Source organism: Equus quagga, chromosome 6, assembly GCF_021613505.1.
Source record: "Equus quagga isolate Etosha38 chromosome 6, UCLA_HA_Equagga_1.0, whole genome shotgun sequence".
NCBI lineage: Eukaryota > Metazoa > Chordata > Mammalia > Perissodactyla > Equidae > Equus > Equus quagga.
The window spans coordinates 30463583-30478972 of NC_060272.1; the positions used below are offsets into that span (position 1 = coordinate 30463583).

General features: G+C 34.1%; 1 protein-coding gene across 1 annotated transcript in view; it reads right to left on the reverse strand.

The window, feature by feature from the left end:
- Window positions 1-347: 347 nt before the first annotated feature.
- The window catches only part of NDFIP2 (Nedd4 family interacting protein 2), a 62813-nt gene continuing 47770 nt past the window's right edge, over window positions 348-15390 (reverse strand). Inside the window, exons 5-8 of the mRNA XM_046664318.1 lie at window positions 11174-11298; window positions 6113-6179; window positions 3328-3433; window positions 348-1912 (exon numbers count right to left, since the gene is read on the reverse strand). Coding sequence (XP_046520274.1) covers window positions 3330-3433; window positions 6113-6179; window positions 11174-11298 — 296 coding nt within the window. The 3' untranslated portion in view covers window positions 348-1912; window positions 3328-3329. The remainder of the gene's footprint in view (window positions 1913-3327; window positions 3434-6112; window positions 6180-11173; window positions 11299-15390) is intronic.

The window sequence follows — 15390 nt, forward strand, 5'->3', positions numbered from 1 at the left end:
TACCACAAAATAAAATAAAATTTTAATAAATTGATGTGTTTATAGCTGATTTAGTAATTTAAAATTACCATGTATCATAGCTTAATTTCATTTAAAAATTAATACAAAAAACAAAGTATATGTCTATAGGAAATTAACGAGATAAAGAAGAGATCCAGCATGAGTTTACATTTCTTATAAGTACATTCAAATTTTAATTTCCAAATCAGAAAACGACATTCAATATTTTGTTTTCTTTCCCCCATGCTATTGTTTTACTGCCAGGGGTGTAATATGGTACTTTAATCAACCATAAAATTCTATGCAGGAGAGAATGAATGAGAGAAAACAAAAAATAGGAGGCTCAATTAGCAAAACAAAGCTGCATGTTTTATTTATCAAAGACAATGAAATAAAATCAGAAAATACAGAGAAATACAAAAGAAGTTATAAAGCATAATAAATTTTATTTTTTCAGAAATGGAAAAATGTCCCTGAACAGTTTTAGATGTATTTTTTAGTAGTAGTCAGTGTCTAGTAAGAAACAAGCAATTTTATATATTCTATATAGCTGCATTAAATGATTTTTAAGTTTAAAAGATGACACAAGTCCCATCATTTTTAATGTTGGCATTCAAAAGTAAAGATATAACTGAAAAGAAAACAGATGAGACATAAAATGATTTGCAAAATGTAGTAGCTTATGGATGTAAAGTCGATTCCAGTTGTAACAATGGTCACATACACACATACTCTCGCAACACACACACCCCCCATATCCCTATATTCCACAGACATATTTCCAGAACTTGAAAACAGATATTTTGCATATCTCAATTTAGGATATGATTTTTACAAGTTAATCCTACAATTACAATGCAAGAAGCTGTTAATGTACAAGTTTTTATTTGCTAAGTTTCAGAAACTAAACATCTAAAGGAAAAAATTATTACAATGATGTTGAAAGATACTTTTATTGGCTTTTTAAAAGATAAATGCAAATGAGAATATCTTATCAGAAAATTAATTTTCAAAAATGTCTTAAATGAAATAAATATAATATCTAACACAATCTCCTCCTGCAAGAATCTCTACAATAGGCAATGCTAAAAACCAAGCTTCTCATTTGAGAACCCCTAAAACTGGCAAGTCCTTTAAAAAAAAAAAAAAAAAAAGATTTTCTTGTAAAGGACATATTGAATACCCACATTTTCTTAAAATTTGTCCTAAAACAATCTATCTTTAACACCCAAATTTTCTCTATATATTAAGTTCACTTAATTTAAAATTAACGAAAAGATATCTGGACACAATTTCTAAGAAAACACTGCAGAAAGTAATTTATGTATGGTTATTTACAGAAAGAATTTTGCTAAATAATGATATAAATATCATGTTCAAAAATCTGACAAAGCCTTTCTAATAGTCAGCAATGCACGTTTCAAAACCCTTGTATATAAGAAAGGATGCTTCACGTGTGGAGTTACTACGTGAATCTAAGAGCCAGAAACTAAAGCATTCGACATGGGTAATAATTTTATTTTTATTATACTAAAAGTCAGGTCAGAAGTCAATGGCATTTCATGCTGGAAGACTGGCTATCACTCAACTCTTTCAATTATATCAAACACTGATTAACCAAATGTGATTGGACTTTACTGCTACAACTTTACGGTCTCTTCCAAGTATATGCAAATCTTTTAAATGGGCACATATGCAAATGTGCAAAACAAATGAAATATAAATATTTAAGAGAATGAACAGAAATGGCTTTTAAGCGTAAACCACCCTGCCATTCAATTTTGAAGCTCTATCTTTTCGTCACTAATCGGTCTTCTGTTTTTAGTAGTCTTCTATCCCATTAAAGTTGTAGGTTTACAGATGTCTGGAAGTTTCACATTGGTGTAAGAAAGGAATGTCTGGTGGATGCAGTCTAGGGACAAAGAAAAAATTAGTCTTAAAATGTCTTAAATTTCAATTATCTAAATGATAGTACAACAAAAACCATTTTATAGCAGTATTACATCAAGTATATAATGTTCTTTTGATAAAGATGACATAAAGTAGCATATATCAGAATATATTCTAAAGTTTAAGCTTCCATAGGAGACTGTCTAGAAAATATTTACATTATATTTTAGACTCTTGAAAATGCCAACAAAATAATCCCACTGAATACTCACAGAAGATCATTTAAATTAGTAAAATGACTTTGCTTTTTATCTCACAGTTAATACTGACAAACTCAATGTTACTGATTGCAAAGACATTTTACTGGTTAAAGAGAAAATGTGACATCTAGGGGGAGGAAAAAACCCTAATGGAACATTAAAATTGATACTTTAATATGACCTAGAAATGTATTTGTATTCATTGTACTCTTCAGCAGAAATAAGTAAATTCTGTTAGCTTATGTAAATTCATCTAAGTTATAAATAAAATTTAAGCAACCAAATCACAAACCATACAATTTATTAAAAGAATATTTAATGTTAGTAACCTTGAGCCATTTTGTACTTGTAGACAGATCCAGAAGTTAAGTGTTTTAGAAGACATGCTTATGCAGTTCAAATACTTCAAAAGTTCAAATCATTTATAGATATAAAGTGTACGGTACTTGCTTTAAAAATCGTATAAAGAGTAGAGATATGAGGTCTCTTAATGTGAAGACATTACTAGGCGCACAATAAATAAACACTATTAATATATATACTGTATCCAGAAACTCACTAGATAACTAGCAAGACAACCTCTGCTCATTTCTTTATATTCCCATTTATTCAAGTTATAGCTTTCATTATTGATACAAATTGGCACACACTAAAAAAAACAAGAACAGCCCCTATTTTCTTCACACAAATTTTACTCCTTCCTCCAGTTTGTTAAGATCAGTGCATGGTAAATTGCTTTTCGATCACAGATTTTTTTATTTCTTTCACCAGATGTCTATGTGGATTTCACATTGTTTTATGCAAAATGCCCAACCCCTCTGGTTAAGTGCTTTGTCATATATTGCTTTTCAAGCTTTCAAATTTTGTGCTGGTGCTTACTCATACACATCTTGTGGTCAGTCTTTAAAAAGAAGTTTTAAAAATCTGATTTAAAGTTTCAGTTTACTCATAATATATTTAAAAAATTAAAATTTATGAAATTCAATTTTAAAAATCAAAGTTATCTTTAAAAATTCACAACTTATTAAATTTCAATAAGCTAATTAACAGTATAAAAACATATTAATATGCTAAATTTGAGTAAATAATATGAGTACACATTAAGCATTTAATACGCATCTGGTAAATTTGAGTACATAAAGGGAATAAAGAGAGTTTAACATATTAATATTCTTACCTCTATAATAAGAAGAAATATCTTGCTCTATGAGCAGCTGCCATGCTTTCAGACATGTTTCTGACTTTTAGATAATTAACAAATCCTCTGAAGAAAAGAAGCAGACCTAAGAAGGTTGAAATAATACAGATGTATTATGTTTTTATAGAGAGAGGGGGCATGATAAATTTAAAACAGACAATTATAAACAAGATCTTTCTGGCTTAAGGAATTTAATCTGTAGGGTTCCATTCATTCCATAATTTATTTTACACTATAATAATAATTCTATCATGAGGAAGTATAACAAAATTTTACTGCCACCCAAAACTTCTTCCAATTTGTTAAGCCTCGATGTATCTAAAGTAAAGTAAAAAGTGAAGTAAAGCCAATCCAGCCATGAAAATCCAGAATAACACAAAAATATATGTTTATTAAGTGATTTCCTTAAATGGCAAAGCTATCTAATGCGTTTAAACTGATTCACCTCATAGAAACCCCATATTATACCAAACTTTTCAATAACTATAACCACGAAGCAAACTAGGACATATTTACTGATATATAGTATTGAAGAAAGAATACATGCATGCAATTGCTAACAACTGTGGGATAAAACCAATAAGTCAGTCTAGCAATATCAATGCCTGTCATCTGTGAAATCTGTATTTGAAGATACATAATGTAAATAATTTTAATTATTAGGTCTTATTTTCAAGTAATAAAAAAGATAAACTTATAATAAAAATTAAGATGAGAAGAATCAGGAAAGAAGACTTGGGAAGCAGCCACTCTAGTGATTTCTTAAGTGATATGGGATATTATCTCATATCTATCTCAGTGCTCCCCTTGTAAAAAAAAGTATTTTAAAATAATAACCATTTACATTATAGCTATCTTTGGTAATTAATAAGATAATGGCCGTCAAAAGTCTCAAATGAAAAATATTACCTAAGTATAGGAAGCATTACCACTATCAGTAGAGTTAAGTCTTTGATATACTTAAGCATACAATTTTAAGGGAAACATTTATTAACTCCAGTAACTTTTTAACCAGGTAATGGTGGCCAGCAAAAACGAAAACAGAAGATATGTATACAAGCAACTTTCCTCACCAGGAGGAAGAGTCTGTCAATTTAAAATGCAAAGTCCCAAACTAAATTTGTACCCCAACTCCAAGACAGTAGTCACAGCACTAAAAAGAGACACATGATTATGATAGATAGGGAGATAGAAGAGAGATACAAATAATGACTTAAACAAATGGTAGAAATTTCAGCTAAATCTGATCCCTTCTGCTTCTCATATCCTAACTCCTTCCATTTCGGACTCCCGCTCTGAATTCCACCCTCATGCCCTTCCAGATGCTGTTCAAAGATAAGGGTATTGTGATCCAAATGTAAAAGCATTACTGAAAAACATAAACCAAAATTATTTGTGAAATCTCTTCATTTGTCTAAGAAGCTGCTTTTTCTAAGCAAGGCATGTTCTGCTCAGGCATTTTTCTAAAATAGCCCAATTTATATCTAGAAACCAATCACTCAGCAGCTATCATTTCTCAGCATTCTACAATGTGCAACGTTCTTAGGAGTATATGTGAGAGCAACATTTTTTTCATCGATTAAATGTTCACATTCCCCTAAAGGCTAGATTATGGCTCTGATGTGGAACTGGGGTTGTCCTCTGCATTTCACTCTGCCCCATAGTCCTCTTCCTAAGACTGCTCAATACCTTAATAATATTTATAAGCAGAAATGCTCATTTAATATGCTGAAATACCTAACAGACTTCGTACATTTTTTCACTTTTAAGTAAGAGAGTCAATAAACGAGCATAGAATTCAGGTAGTCAGAACACAATTAACAATATAAAAAACTGACTAAACCCTTGTATGAGTCTGACTTCCCAAGAAAATCACAACACTAGAACGATTTCACTATAATTATTAGAGAAAGAATCCAAGCTCTTTAATGACCTTAACTGACCACTTAGAATTTGTTTCCCAAAAGATCCTAAAGATACAACAGCAGAACTAAATAAAAACTTAAGGAGAATACTGCCACCTACTGAAATGCTATTATTTTCTGGCACAATTATGTCAGTGGAGAAATGTGGGCTTTTAAACCTAAGTAGAAACAAAATGTATTCTTCATGTCAGTAAACAAATTGGAAAAGTGGATTAAAGGTACAATGTGATTTTAAGGTTAACTCATCCAAAGTGAAAAACATAGGGAATAAAAAGTGGAAATCCATAAAATTCATCAATATTAATAAAAAGACATGCCTTGTAAGAAGAAATCTGAACAGAAGTCTGTGATCATTAGGCATGAAGCCCTTCCTTATGCCTGGCTGATTAATGATTAATTCAGGGTACATTTCAAAAGTATAAAGAATGCTTCAATGATCCAAAAATAAGAGAATAGATAAAATATCCAACTATCCTACTCTCAACATTTCCTATGATCATTAAAAGAAATTATGCGTGTACATTTTCCAAAATAAATGCTGAAGACAATTATTTTTTAATCATCTAAAGATTTTCAAGTTTTGCAGTATTCCCTTATCATTCAACCACTGATTCTTTAAACTGACAGCCTCTGGATTTTAAATCAGAAATCTAGAATGCTACGTAGAATCAGTTAAAGAGCTGAGATGATATAAGTGTTTGGATATGAGAATTTTATAGTTGAAAAATTATTTCCACGTAAGTTGTAACACAATGTATTTACATCTTACAGTTTTAGGAAAAACCAAAGTTAAACTAAATGCAAATTATCAAACTGAAATGCATTAAGAATAAACTTACCAAGTACAAGAAATATCCACCAAAGCCAATACTGTCCATTGAAATATCCAGTAAAATAATCTGAAAACTATGGAGTGAACATAAAAATATTAACATATTTATGTACCAAAATTTGAAAATCATAGATTAGCCTCAGTTTCAGAATGATTTACCTCAAATAATCTTTAGCACATAAAACAGCATAAAAAGAAAAATAGAGAAGGAAAAAAATACTTAATGACATAAATAATTATTTGAGAAAAGAATCTCTTATATAATAGCAAACAAACTTATGCAAAATATTTTAGAAACAAAAATCAGTTTCAAATGCTTGTAAGAAAGAAAGGTAAATGCTATACATCTGAATCCAACATTTTCTCATTAAAGAGTTCATATGTCAGTTCTTTTTTCATAATCTCTCAAAGCCACAACTACCATCCCAAACACACTACTACAGCAACCCGCTGCTTTAGATATTAACACCAAAAGCCACATTAGTTTAATCTTATCAGATGGGGATGTTCTCCCGACCTCTAAAAAGAAGAGCTTTTGACCTTCTGTACACCCCCTACTGTTAATCACTGCCAAGAATACTAGGCACATAAAGACCTCCAACTCATTAGAGTCTTTTTATTTTCAAACTAGATGCTCCAGCATTCAGTTCCCAGCAGAGAGCTGAGAACAGCTAAATGAACCTTGAAGTGGCATTTCAACAGTTCCTGTTAGTGGCCATGGTAGACAGTTACACGTTTTCTGTGAAATGAGACTACGAACAGCCAGATGGAAGGCAGAGTTTGATGATACTGGACCCAGGTATCTTTTCCTTGATTAGACTCTGGACATTGTGATCACTATCTTAAGAAGTCAATCTAATTTTCTTCAGAGTTACTTCAGATAATTCTTCACTATTACCCTTTAGCACCTAAACAATGCTCCAAAACAGCTGGTTTTTAAGACTGTTTAATATAATCTAAAATTGCTAAAAATTAGCTTCTTTTATCTACTCTGATTCCATTGGTCTCCAAACTGAATCTGATTTAAGTAAAAATGATTTTGTTAAATGCAGATTTGTCCTCAAATTTGAAATTAACTAAAAGAATTTACTGCCAACTTCAGAGGTAATTATTTGCAACTATTCTTTGGTAATTTCCATAAAAGCTTAAAAATCCTATAGCTTTGGTTATAACAAAAACGCTTACAAATTGTAAATAATGTCACTATTGAGAAAACATATCTATTAAAGATTATCTAAATCTGTCTTTTTAAAGCTTTTAAGTACTTTCAAAGGAAGTATTACAATTAACAAATGAACCATGATCTAAATTTTCAGCTTAGAGTTCTAGAAATTTTAAAGATTAAAAACTTCAAAGTACTTTTATAGATGCAAATCCCAGATATTTCTACACCCTTAAAATATGTACAATGAAGGGAGAACTAGAAAATTTAGAAAATATAGCTTGTAAAGTAGGACTGCATTACATTACTTTTTAATCAAGTGACTAATAATTAGAAATTAAAGGTTTTTGTGTAGGTTTTAGAGGCTATAAGAACAAAAAAGAATAAAGAACCAAAGAAACAAATTTTTAACTTTCTAATTTTTAAACATATTTTAAAATATACTTACTATATAATATTACCTGGCAAGAGGCAACCAGAAAATTAAGAACAATGTCATCCTTGACCAAAAATATTGACTTAAAGCTATTCTTTATTTACTCCAAAGTGAAGAATATAATTACCTCCACTTTGAAGTCAAAGAGAAAGACTCACTATGTAAAAAAGATAAAGTGCTAAGTTTTTGGGGTCATTCCTGAGTTTATCAAAAATGTTTTAAAATACTAAAAATCATAGGGCTGAGCCAAGTTGTTGTTTGGTTTTATTTATTTATTTACTTTTCTGAGGAACATTAGCCCTGAGCTAAGATCTGCTGCCAATCGTGCTCTTTTTGTTGAGGAAGACTGGCCCTGAGCTAACATCCATGCCCATCCTCCTCTACTCTATATGTGGGATGCCTACCACAGCATGGCTTGCCAAGCGGTGCCATGTCCACACTGGGATCCGAACCAGCGAACCTTGGGCCGCCAAAGTGGAACGTGTGCCCTTAACTGCTGTGCCACTGGGCCGGCCCCTGTTGGTTTTATTTTTAAATAAACATATCAATAATATTGATTGGCCAAACTCAGGCTACAGAAATAAAATTTTGAAAAATAACTTAACCAACAATAAGAATTTATCTGATTTTATTTTATTAACACCAGTATTTTATTGTTTACCTCCTGTCTACTTTCAAAAAGACTTGTTCATTTTTAATAAAACATATGTGTTTTTAAACTAACAATAAAAACATCAAAAGCCTTAGACAAAAATAATATCAGAATCTTGGGATAAATATATTTACACTAGATCTGAGGTTCACGGCACCTCAGAAACAAAAAGAAAAGCAGCAGTAATGATTTATAAATTACTTATTGTCTAATAAAAGGAAACAGTAGGCTTTTGGGAGTAAACCTTTCCCTCAGCACTGAACTCCAAGGGGAGTTTACTGCTTGGAGCATTACAATAGAAGTCAAAGTACAGTGTCACTGTCAGAGGCAGCACAGAATTAGGAGAATGGGCACTGAAGTGCGACCAGGCTACATCCTACCAACAGTGGGACATACCAACTGTGGGACACTGGGCAAGTTACTAGGCTATTTTTATTCTTAGTATCATCATCAATAAAATGGCTGGATTAGCACCTGCATCACTGATTCAGATAGGCTTAAAAAAATTAGTGTTTGTAACAAATTATGCCTGGAACATAGTAGGTACTCAATGAATGGCAGCTACTGTTATTTTACACAAAAGATTTTTAAAAATCCTTTTCTTATATCAATTCTCAACAAACAACTAAAGGTATAATATTAACCTTAATTCAGTAAAGGTATTTTAAAAGGAAACTAAACAGTCCTGGTGATGAAACTTGATGCTAGTACACACCTTACAGCATTGAGAAACTCCAGTCTTTGAATTTAAGTTCCCCATCTTAGCACATTAACTGATGTTGATTACTTATAGATAATCTAACCCCTTCTCAACCTGCGGTTCTATGAGAGAATCGGGCCTTAATACCCTAATGGCATAAGTTGCATATAATAGACTAACATCTTTTTTATGAATCTAGAATGACACTAGCAATTTACTAACTTTAGGAGAATTGAGAAAACTGTCTTCAAATCATCTTCTGTGTTCTGTGACTTGGATGAGAAATCCCATTTGAACAACTGTAATTAATTCTACTAACAACATAACCAAAGTGGGACATATTTAGCGCCAAGACTTTTGAGGTTTTTCTAGTAAGAGCTTCTGCAAGGGGAGGGATTGTCTCTTTATCTTTGAATGCTCCATAACACCTAACAAATTCATGCTAATGGTGGAAACCCACTTTATATTTTCCAAAACAAAACTAGAACAAGAACCTGTCAGGGGCAGTTCTTACAACAGCCCATGTTTTAATCATCTTAGAAGAAGCCAGTCCACAGATTCCCAACCAAGAATCAACTGATTAACAACCAAAACTCATAATCTGGTCTGAACAGAGACAGGGTCTGACAAGATTACTGAAACCCTGAGAAGTGATAAAATAAGTTTAAAAATAATTTTGAAAACCACATTAAATCCATAGTTTTAATATTTTGTAATGGGTATTTTTAAATCAATTTGACAATGTAGGCACGTAACTGAAGTGTCTGAAACACTTAAGAGAAGCTGACATATTAGTATGTGATTCTACTGAAAATTTCAGGAGGATTTGATTCATTCAATTAGAAATCAATGTTTAAATAAACATGATATGCAGAAATTATGTATTTTACTAATTGTATAACAGCATTTAAGTGTGCAACTTTTTTTTTCTTAAGGAAGATTGGCCCTGTGCTAACATCTGTTGCCAATCTTCCTTCTTTTTTTTTTTTTCTGCCCAAAGCCCCAGTACACGGTTGTATATCCTAGGTGCGAGTCATTCTAGTTCCTCCATATAGGATGCCGCACAGCATGGCTTGATGAGCGTTGTATAGTTCCTCACCCAGGATCCAAACCGGCAAACCCCAGGCTGCCAAAGTGCAGCACGTAAACTTAACCACTCAGCCATGGGGCTGGCCCCTAAATGTGTGGGTAACTTTTAAAAGAGGACTTCTTAAAACAATAAATAAAGCCACTCTTGATTGTTCTCCTAAGCCTTATCCTAAAGAAACTAGGAAAAAAAGCTTTGTAAAAAGGAGCAAAAAAGGGGCTTGAGGAGGTAAAGGTAAAGAGTTGGGGAGGATTATGCTGACAACACTAATGCGTGTACAAGAGTTAAGGAAAATTATTTTGGGGTCTAGAAAAGTTGTTGAGCCGGGAGAAAGAAAAGGATGTATTATCATCTCCCTACACACCATCTTGTAAATGGCAAGAAGCAGACAGAGGGTGACTTCCAGGACCAACAGGAAAATGAGAAGAAAGGCTAACAAGGAACATAAAGGAAAAAAACGGGCTCTGATAGCCACCTCAAAGGCTTCTGCTTTACTTTTGAGCTCTTAATGTTACTAAAAGAAGTGAGAAGATATTTAAGTCCGTGACAACTTTACTAACCAATAGAAACGTTGATGTGTTAACTGATCTGAGACTTCCCTGCACTGTGCTACAACAGTGGCAGTCATGACTTGTTGAGCACATATATTTGAGCAGCAGCTGGGCAAGGTATTCTGATTTTATGTATTTCTATAACTCATAAAAATCCTGAAAGGCAGCTATTATCAGCCTATTATAAAGAAACTAATGCTCAAAACAATTTAAAAACTTAAAGTTAGAACCCTAAATAAAAAAAACAGAAGATTTGAACTCAAATTTTTCTGATTTCAAAGCTCTTTCTATGTACTAACAAGCTCTCCTATAATTATAAAATGTTCACACTACAGAGATCATTACAATAATTAAGTATATAAGTTAAGTCTTGAATTAATTGAGTTGATATACATTAAATGAACATTGATGAACCACACAGGAAATTTCACATATTTTAATTTTAGAGATAAAAGTGATACAGGCTATCAAGACACTCACCCTGACAATGAGGATCCATTTGATCAATGAAAGGCCAAATCCACAGATGGCACCATATCTTCCAGCTATGGTATTGGTGATACAGAAGGATAAACAAAATCCAAGCCAGTTGAAAATAAATGCCACTAAAAGCAAGAGAAATAGCTCTTTTACAAACCATACTTTGGAAACAAATTAACAGAGAGATAATATTAACAATACTTCATTGCTCAATGGAAATAGCAATTCCCCTTCTTTGAACTCTTACCAATTAAGTCTTCTTTACAGACTACAGTTTATGTATTAGTTATTTACTATATGTTAACCAATGAGTAAGCTTGATTTCTTGTCAGTTTGGTCAACAGGAAACAATTCCTTAGAGCTTACCACTAACAGGTGAAACTGCATTTTTAAACCAGCTAAACACCCGGTCACAATGTAGCTCCCATGTGATCCCACCCAACAAGTCCAGCCTAAGCAATCAATTAAATTGGTTTTTTTAAACCAATATTAAAGATGAGCCAAATAAGTTATGAAATATCTTTCCCAGAGCAGATATTGTTCATTGCCTCTTCCTCCTACCTAACAAAACCTGTTTTCCCCCTCCCCAGGAACCCACCACCTCTACAGAGTCTTTATTTCAGGGAAGGCTGACCCCATACTTAGCTCCAAAACGTAGGTCCTGAGTAGTCTGGGAAAAATCAGAGGAGGAAGAAACTCTCTGCCAATGATATTTTTTCCAATAGGACTTGTAAAAAACATTCTTTGGCTCTCAAAAACACAGCAAGAATGGGGCCAGCCTGGTGGTGTAGTGGTTAAGTTTGCACATTCCACTTCAGCAGCCTGAGGTTCGCGGGTTTGGATCCTGGGTGCAGACCTGCCCCTGCTCATCAAGCCATGCTGTGGTGGTGTCCCATACACAAAATAGAGGAAGACTGCCACAGATGTTAGCAATGGTCTTCCTCAAGCAACAAACAAAGAGGAAGAATGGCAACAGATGTTAGCTCAGGGCCAATCTTCCTCACCAAACAACAATAACAACACACACACAGAGCAAGGAGAGGGAAGATGGAAAATAGGTTAAATAACAGTGGCTCTACATTGATCACTGTTGAAGCTGGGTGATGGATACATAGAGGTTTATTATACTCCTGCCTAGTTTATTTGAGAATTTCTACAATAAAAGCTTTTAAAAAGAAAGAGAAAAGAAATGGCTCCTCCTCTTCCACTGGATGTCATGCTTGGATGTAATACCTGGAGCTATTGCAGGGATCCTGCTTTCAGCCTGAGGACTAAACCATCGCTCCAAGTGGGAGAGGGTGAGGAAAAGTGAAGACACGCAGAGCCACGGCACTGATACTTTCTGTGCCTGAGGTCCGCGCATCAGTGGACTTCTTGTTCTGTGAGATAACCTCCTAACTATTTAAAACAGTCGAGGAGGGTTTTCTACTACTTACAGCAGAAACCATTCTGAAGCAGGTCCTTGAGATAGAATCAGAGTGCCCTATTTGTGTCCAAGACATCAACATTATCAAAATAGTAAACGTAGTAATAGTAAAACTACAGATCAATTTGAGCCTAGGTTCAGTGCCCATCCCTAAATATCTTCAGCCAACACTAAGAGAGAACAAAGTAAATTACCTAGAGAAATTCTGATTTCTCAGAATTCTAAAGAGAGGAAACACGTTAAAGTTTAAATGAAATAGCTATTTCTTCGAAGCCATTCCCCTACCCCTGTAATTTCTTCCTTCCTCATTCCTTCTAGTGGCAGCTTTCTTGATCATTTATGGGAAGCTGTATTATGTGGTACAATAGTCAGAAGAAATCATTTTGAAATAAGAGACTTGTGTTTGAGTCACAGTGTGCTCACTCACTAGATACGTGCCCTTGGACTCACTGCTGACTTCTATGAGCCACAGTTCTCTGATCTGTGAGCACCTACTCCACAAGGCTGATAAGGGGATTAAGTGAGATATGAATGTAAAGAGCACAGCACAGAACCCGGCACATGGTGACTGCTAAAGAATGACTGTTAGCCATCATTACTACCCACATGAAATGATCTCTTTACCTTACAGAGGAGGTCCTATCTTGTCTGCAGAAATAAATCGAGGAGACACTGCTGGAAATAAAGCTTGTTTACTCTCACTTTTTCTTTTTATAAACCTAGATACTGATCAGTATTGTGCTATCCTCTGCATCTGTGTTATCCAATGCCACTAGCCACACTGCCTCTTCCTCCTGACCCAAGAATTCAACCTACTCTACAAAGAAGGCTATTTAAATTTAAATTAATTAAAACTAAAAATTTAGTTCTTCAGTGGCACTAGCCACATTTCAAGTGCTCAAGAGTCAGTCATATGTAACTTGTAGCTACCATATTGGACAGTGGAGATATAGAATATTTCCATCATCACACAATATTTTATTGGACATAGCTGCTGTATATCTAATTGGCTAATATTTGTGTTGGCCTTGGGGAAAACATATAACGGCCAATCAAAAGATAATTTTCTATTTAAAATAAAGAATTTACACTAACAAATAGCAGCAGAGGTTCCCAACTGGTGTACCAGACATGTGCTAGTGACAGGCTGAGATATTTCTCTCCTCAGCCCTCAGGGCAGGCAGGTGAGGTCTGGGGCAGAGGACAGACTACCACCAGCCTTAAGCACCTTATTTCTTTATCTTGGTGTGCTACAAACATTCTATCGTTTTGTAAACATGTCATGTTGTTAAAACATCAGAAGCACTGATGGAGAAAATCCAAAACAGCAAAATACTTCAAAAGTGTATTTCTACCCTTGAGTATGTGCATGTTTAGCTTGGAGAAAAAATAATTCAAACACTGTCCAATTTTTTCAAAATTAGACTTACTATTAACTACTACACATATCATTGTACCCACACCAGTAATAAGATCCAAACAACAAACAAGGACTTAGTGAGCCACCATGTTTTCTTCTGGCTCTCTGCCAGAAGAATAGATTCCTATAAGCTGTGCTCATGCAATATAACTTGTTATGGACTAAACTGTGTTCCCTCAAAATTCACAGATTGAAGTCATAAGCCCCAGTGTGACTGTATTTAGAGATAGGGCCCTTCCAGGAGGTAATTATGGTTAAATGAGGTTATAAGGGTGGAGCCCTAATCTGATAGGATTGGTGTCCTTATAGGAAGACAAAGAGATTCCAGAATTCTCTCTCCATACACATGGAGAGAAGAGGTCATGTGAGGACACAGCAAGAAGACAGCCATCTGCAAGCCAGGAAGAGAACCCTCACCAGAAACCAAATTTCCCGGCACCTTGATCTTGGAATTCCAGCTTCCAGAACTGTGAGAAAATAAGTTTCCATTGTTTAAGCCACCCAGCCTCTCATATTTCATTATGGCAGCCCTGAAAGACTAATATATAACTTAACCATCTTTACTTGGTTTAAGCACCAGGAAAACAGTGAAGCTCATGACTACTTGAGCACAGATAGATTCACTTTTTATGCCCCTTGGTCTAAAGATAGAAAGTAAAGCTGAATAGGTCTTTAAGGTAGAGAAAGGGCAGAAGCATTCAATTCTGGATCCTCTGACATGTCTGAGTTGGCAAGAAAGAGAATTTAAGAAGTGTACACTAAACCTTAAGTGTGTAAAATCCATAAAAGAAAGAACATGTAGTAGAGGCAGATGAACATATACATGCCTAGGAAAGAAGACAAGAACACTTTGCTTTCAGCTGTACTTCACTCATGTTCCCCTGGAAACCCAGGACAAAATAAGGAAGCTTAAGAGGTATAGGACACCTATTTCCCACACAGTGAGGCCCAAGATGGAACCCAAAGAAGTAACAGGCTTCAACAGCCTATATCCCTTGGGAAAAGTAAGATTTGGGAGAGCAAGCAGCAGGGAAGCAGGACATTTAACTCAGAAAAGTTGGTAAAGAATGCTTAGTGTTGCTCTAATTACACTTCTCTGCATTCACTGTCAGAGTACCCTTGTCTCTAAGAAAGCAAACGAGGCAGGTTCAGACAGGTTAATGACATTTGAAAGAAGGCTGCTAATCACTTTAAATCATACTACTTATTATAACTAAAAGGTGAATTCCCAGTAAAGAATGGGGAAGGAGAACATTACCACCACCTTCCCTAAATAGCACTCTATAATTTATGACATTTCATATATTCTAACTCATTTGATCCTCACATTAGCCTTTTAAGATGGGCAAGGTCAAAAATAATTCAATTTTA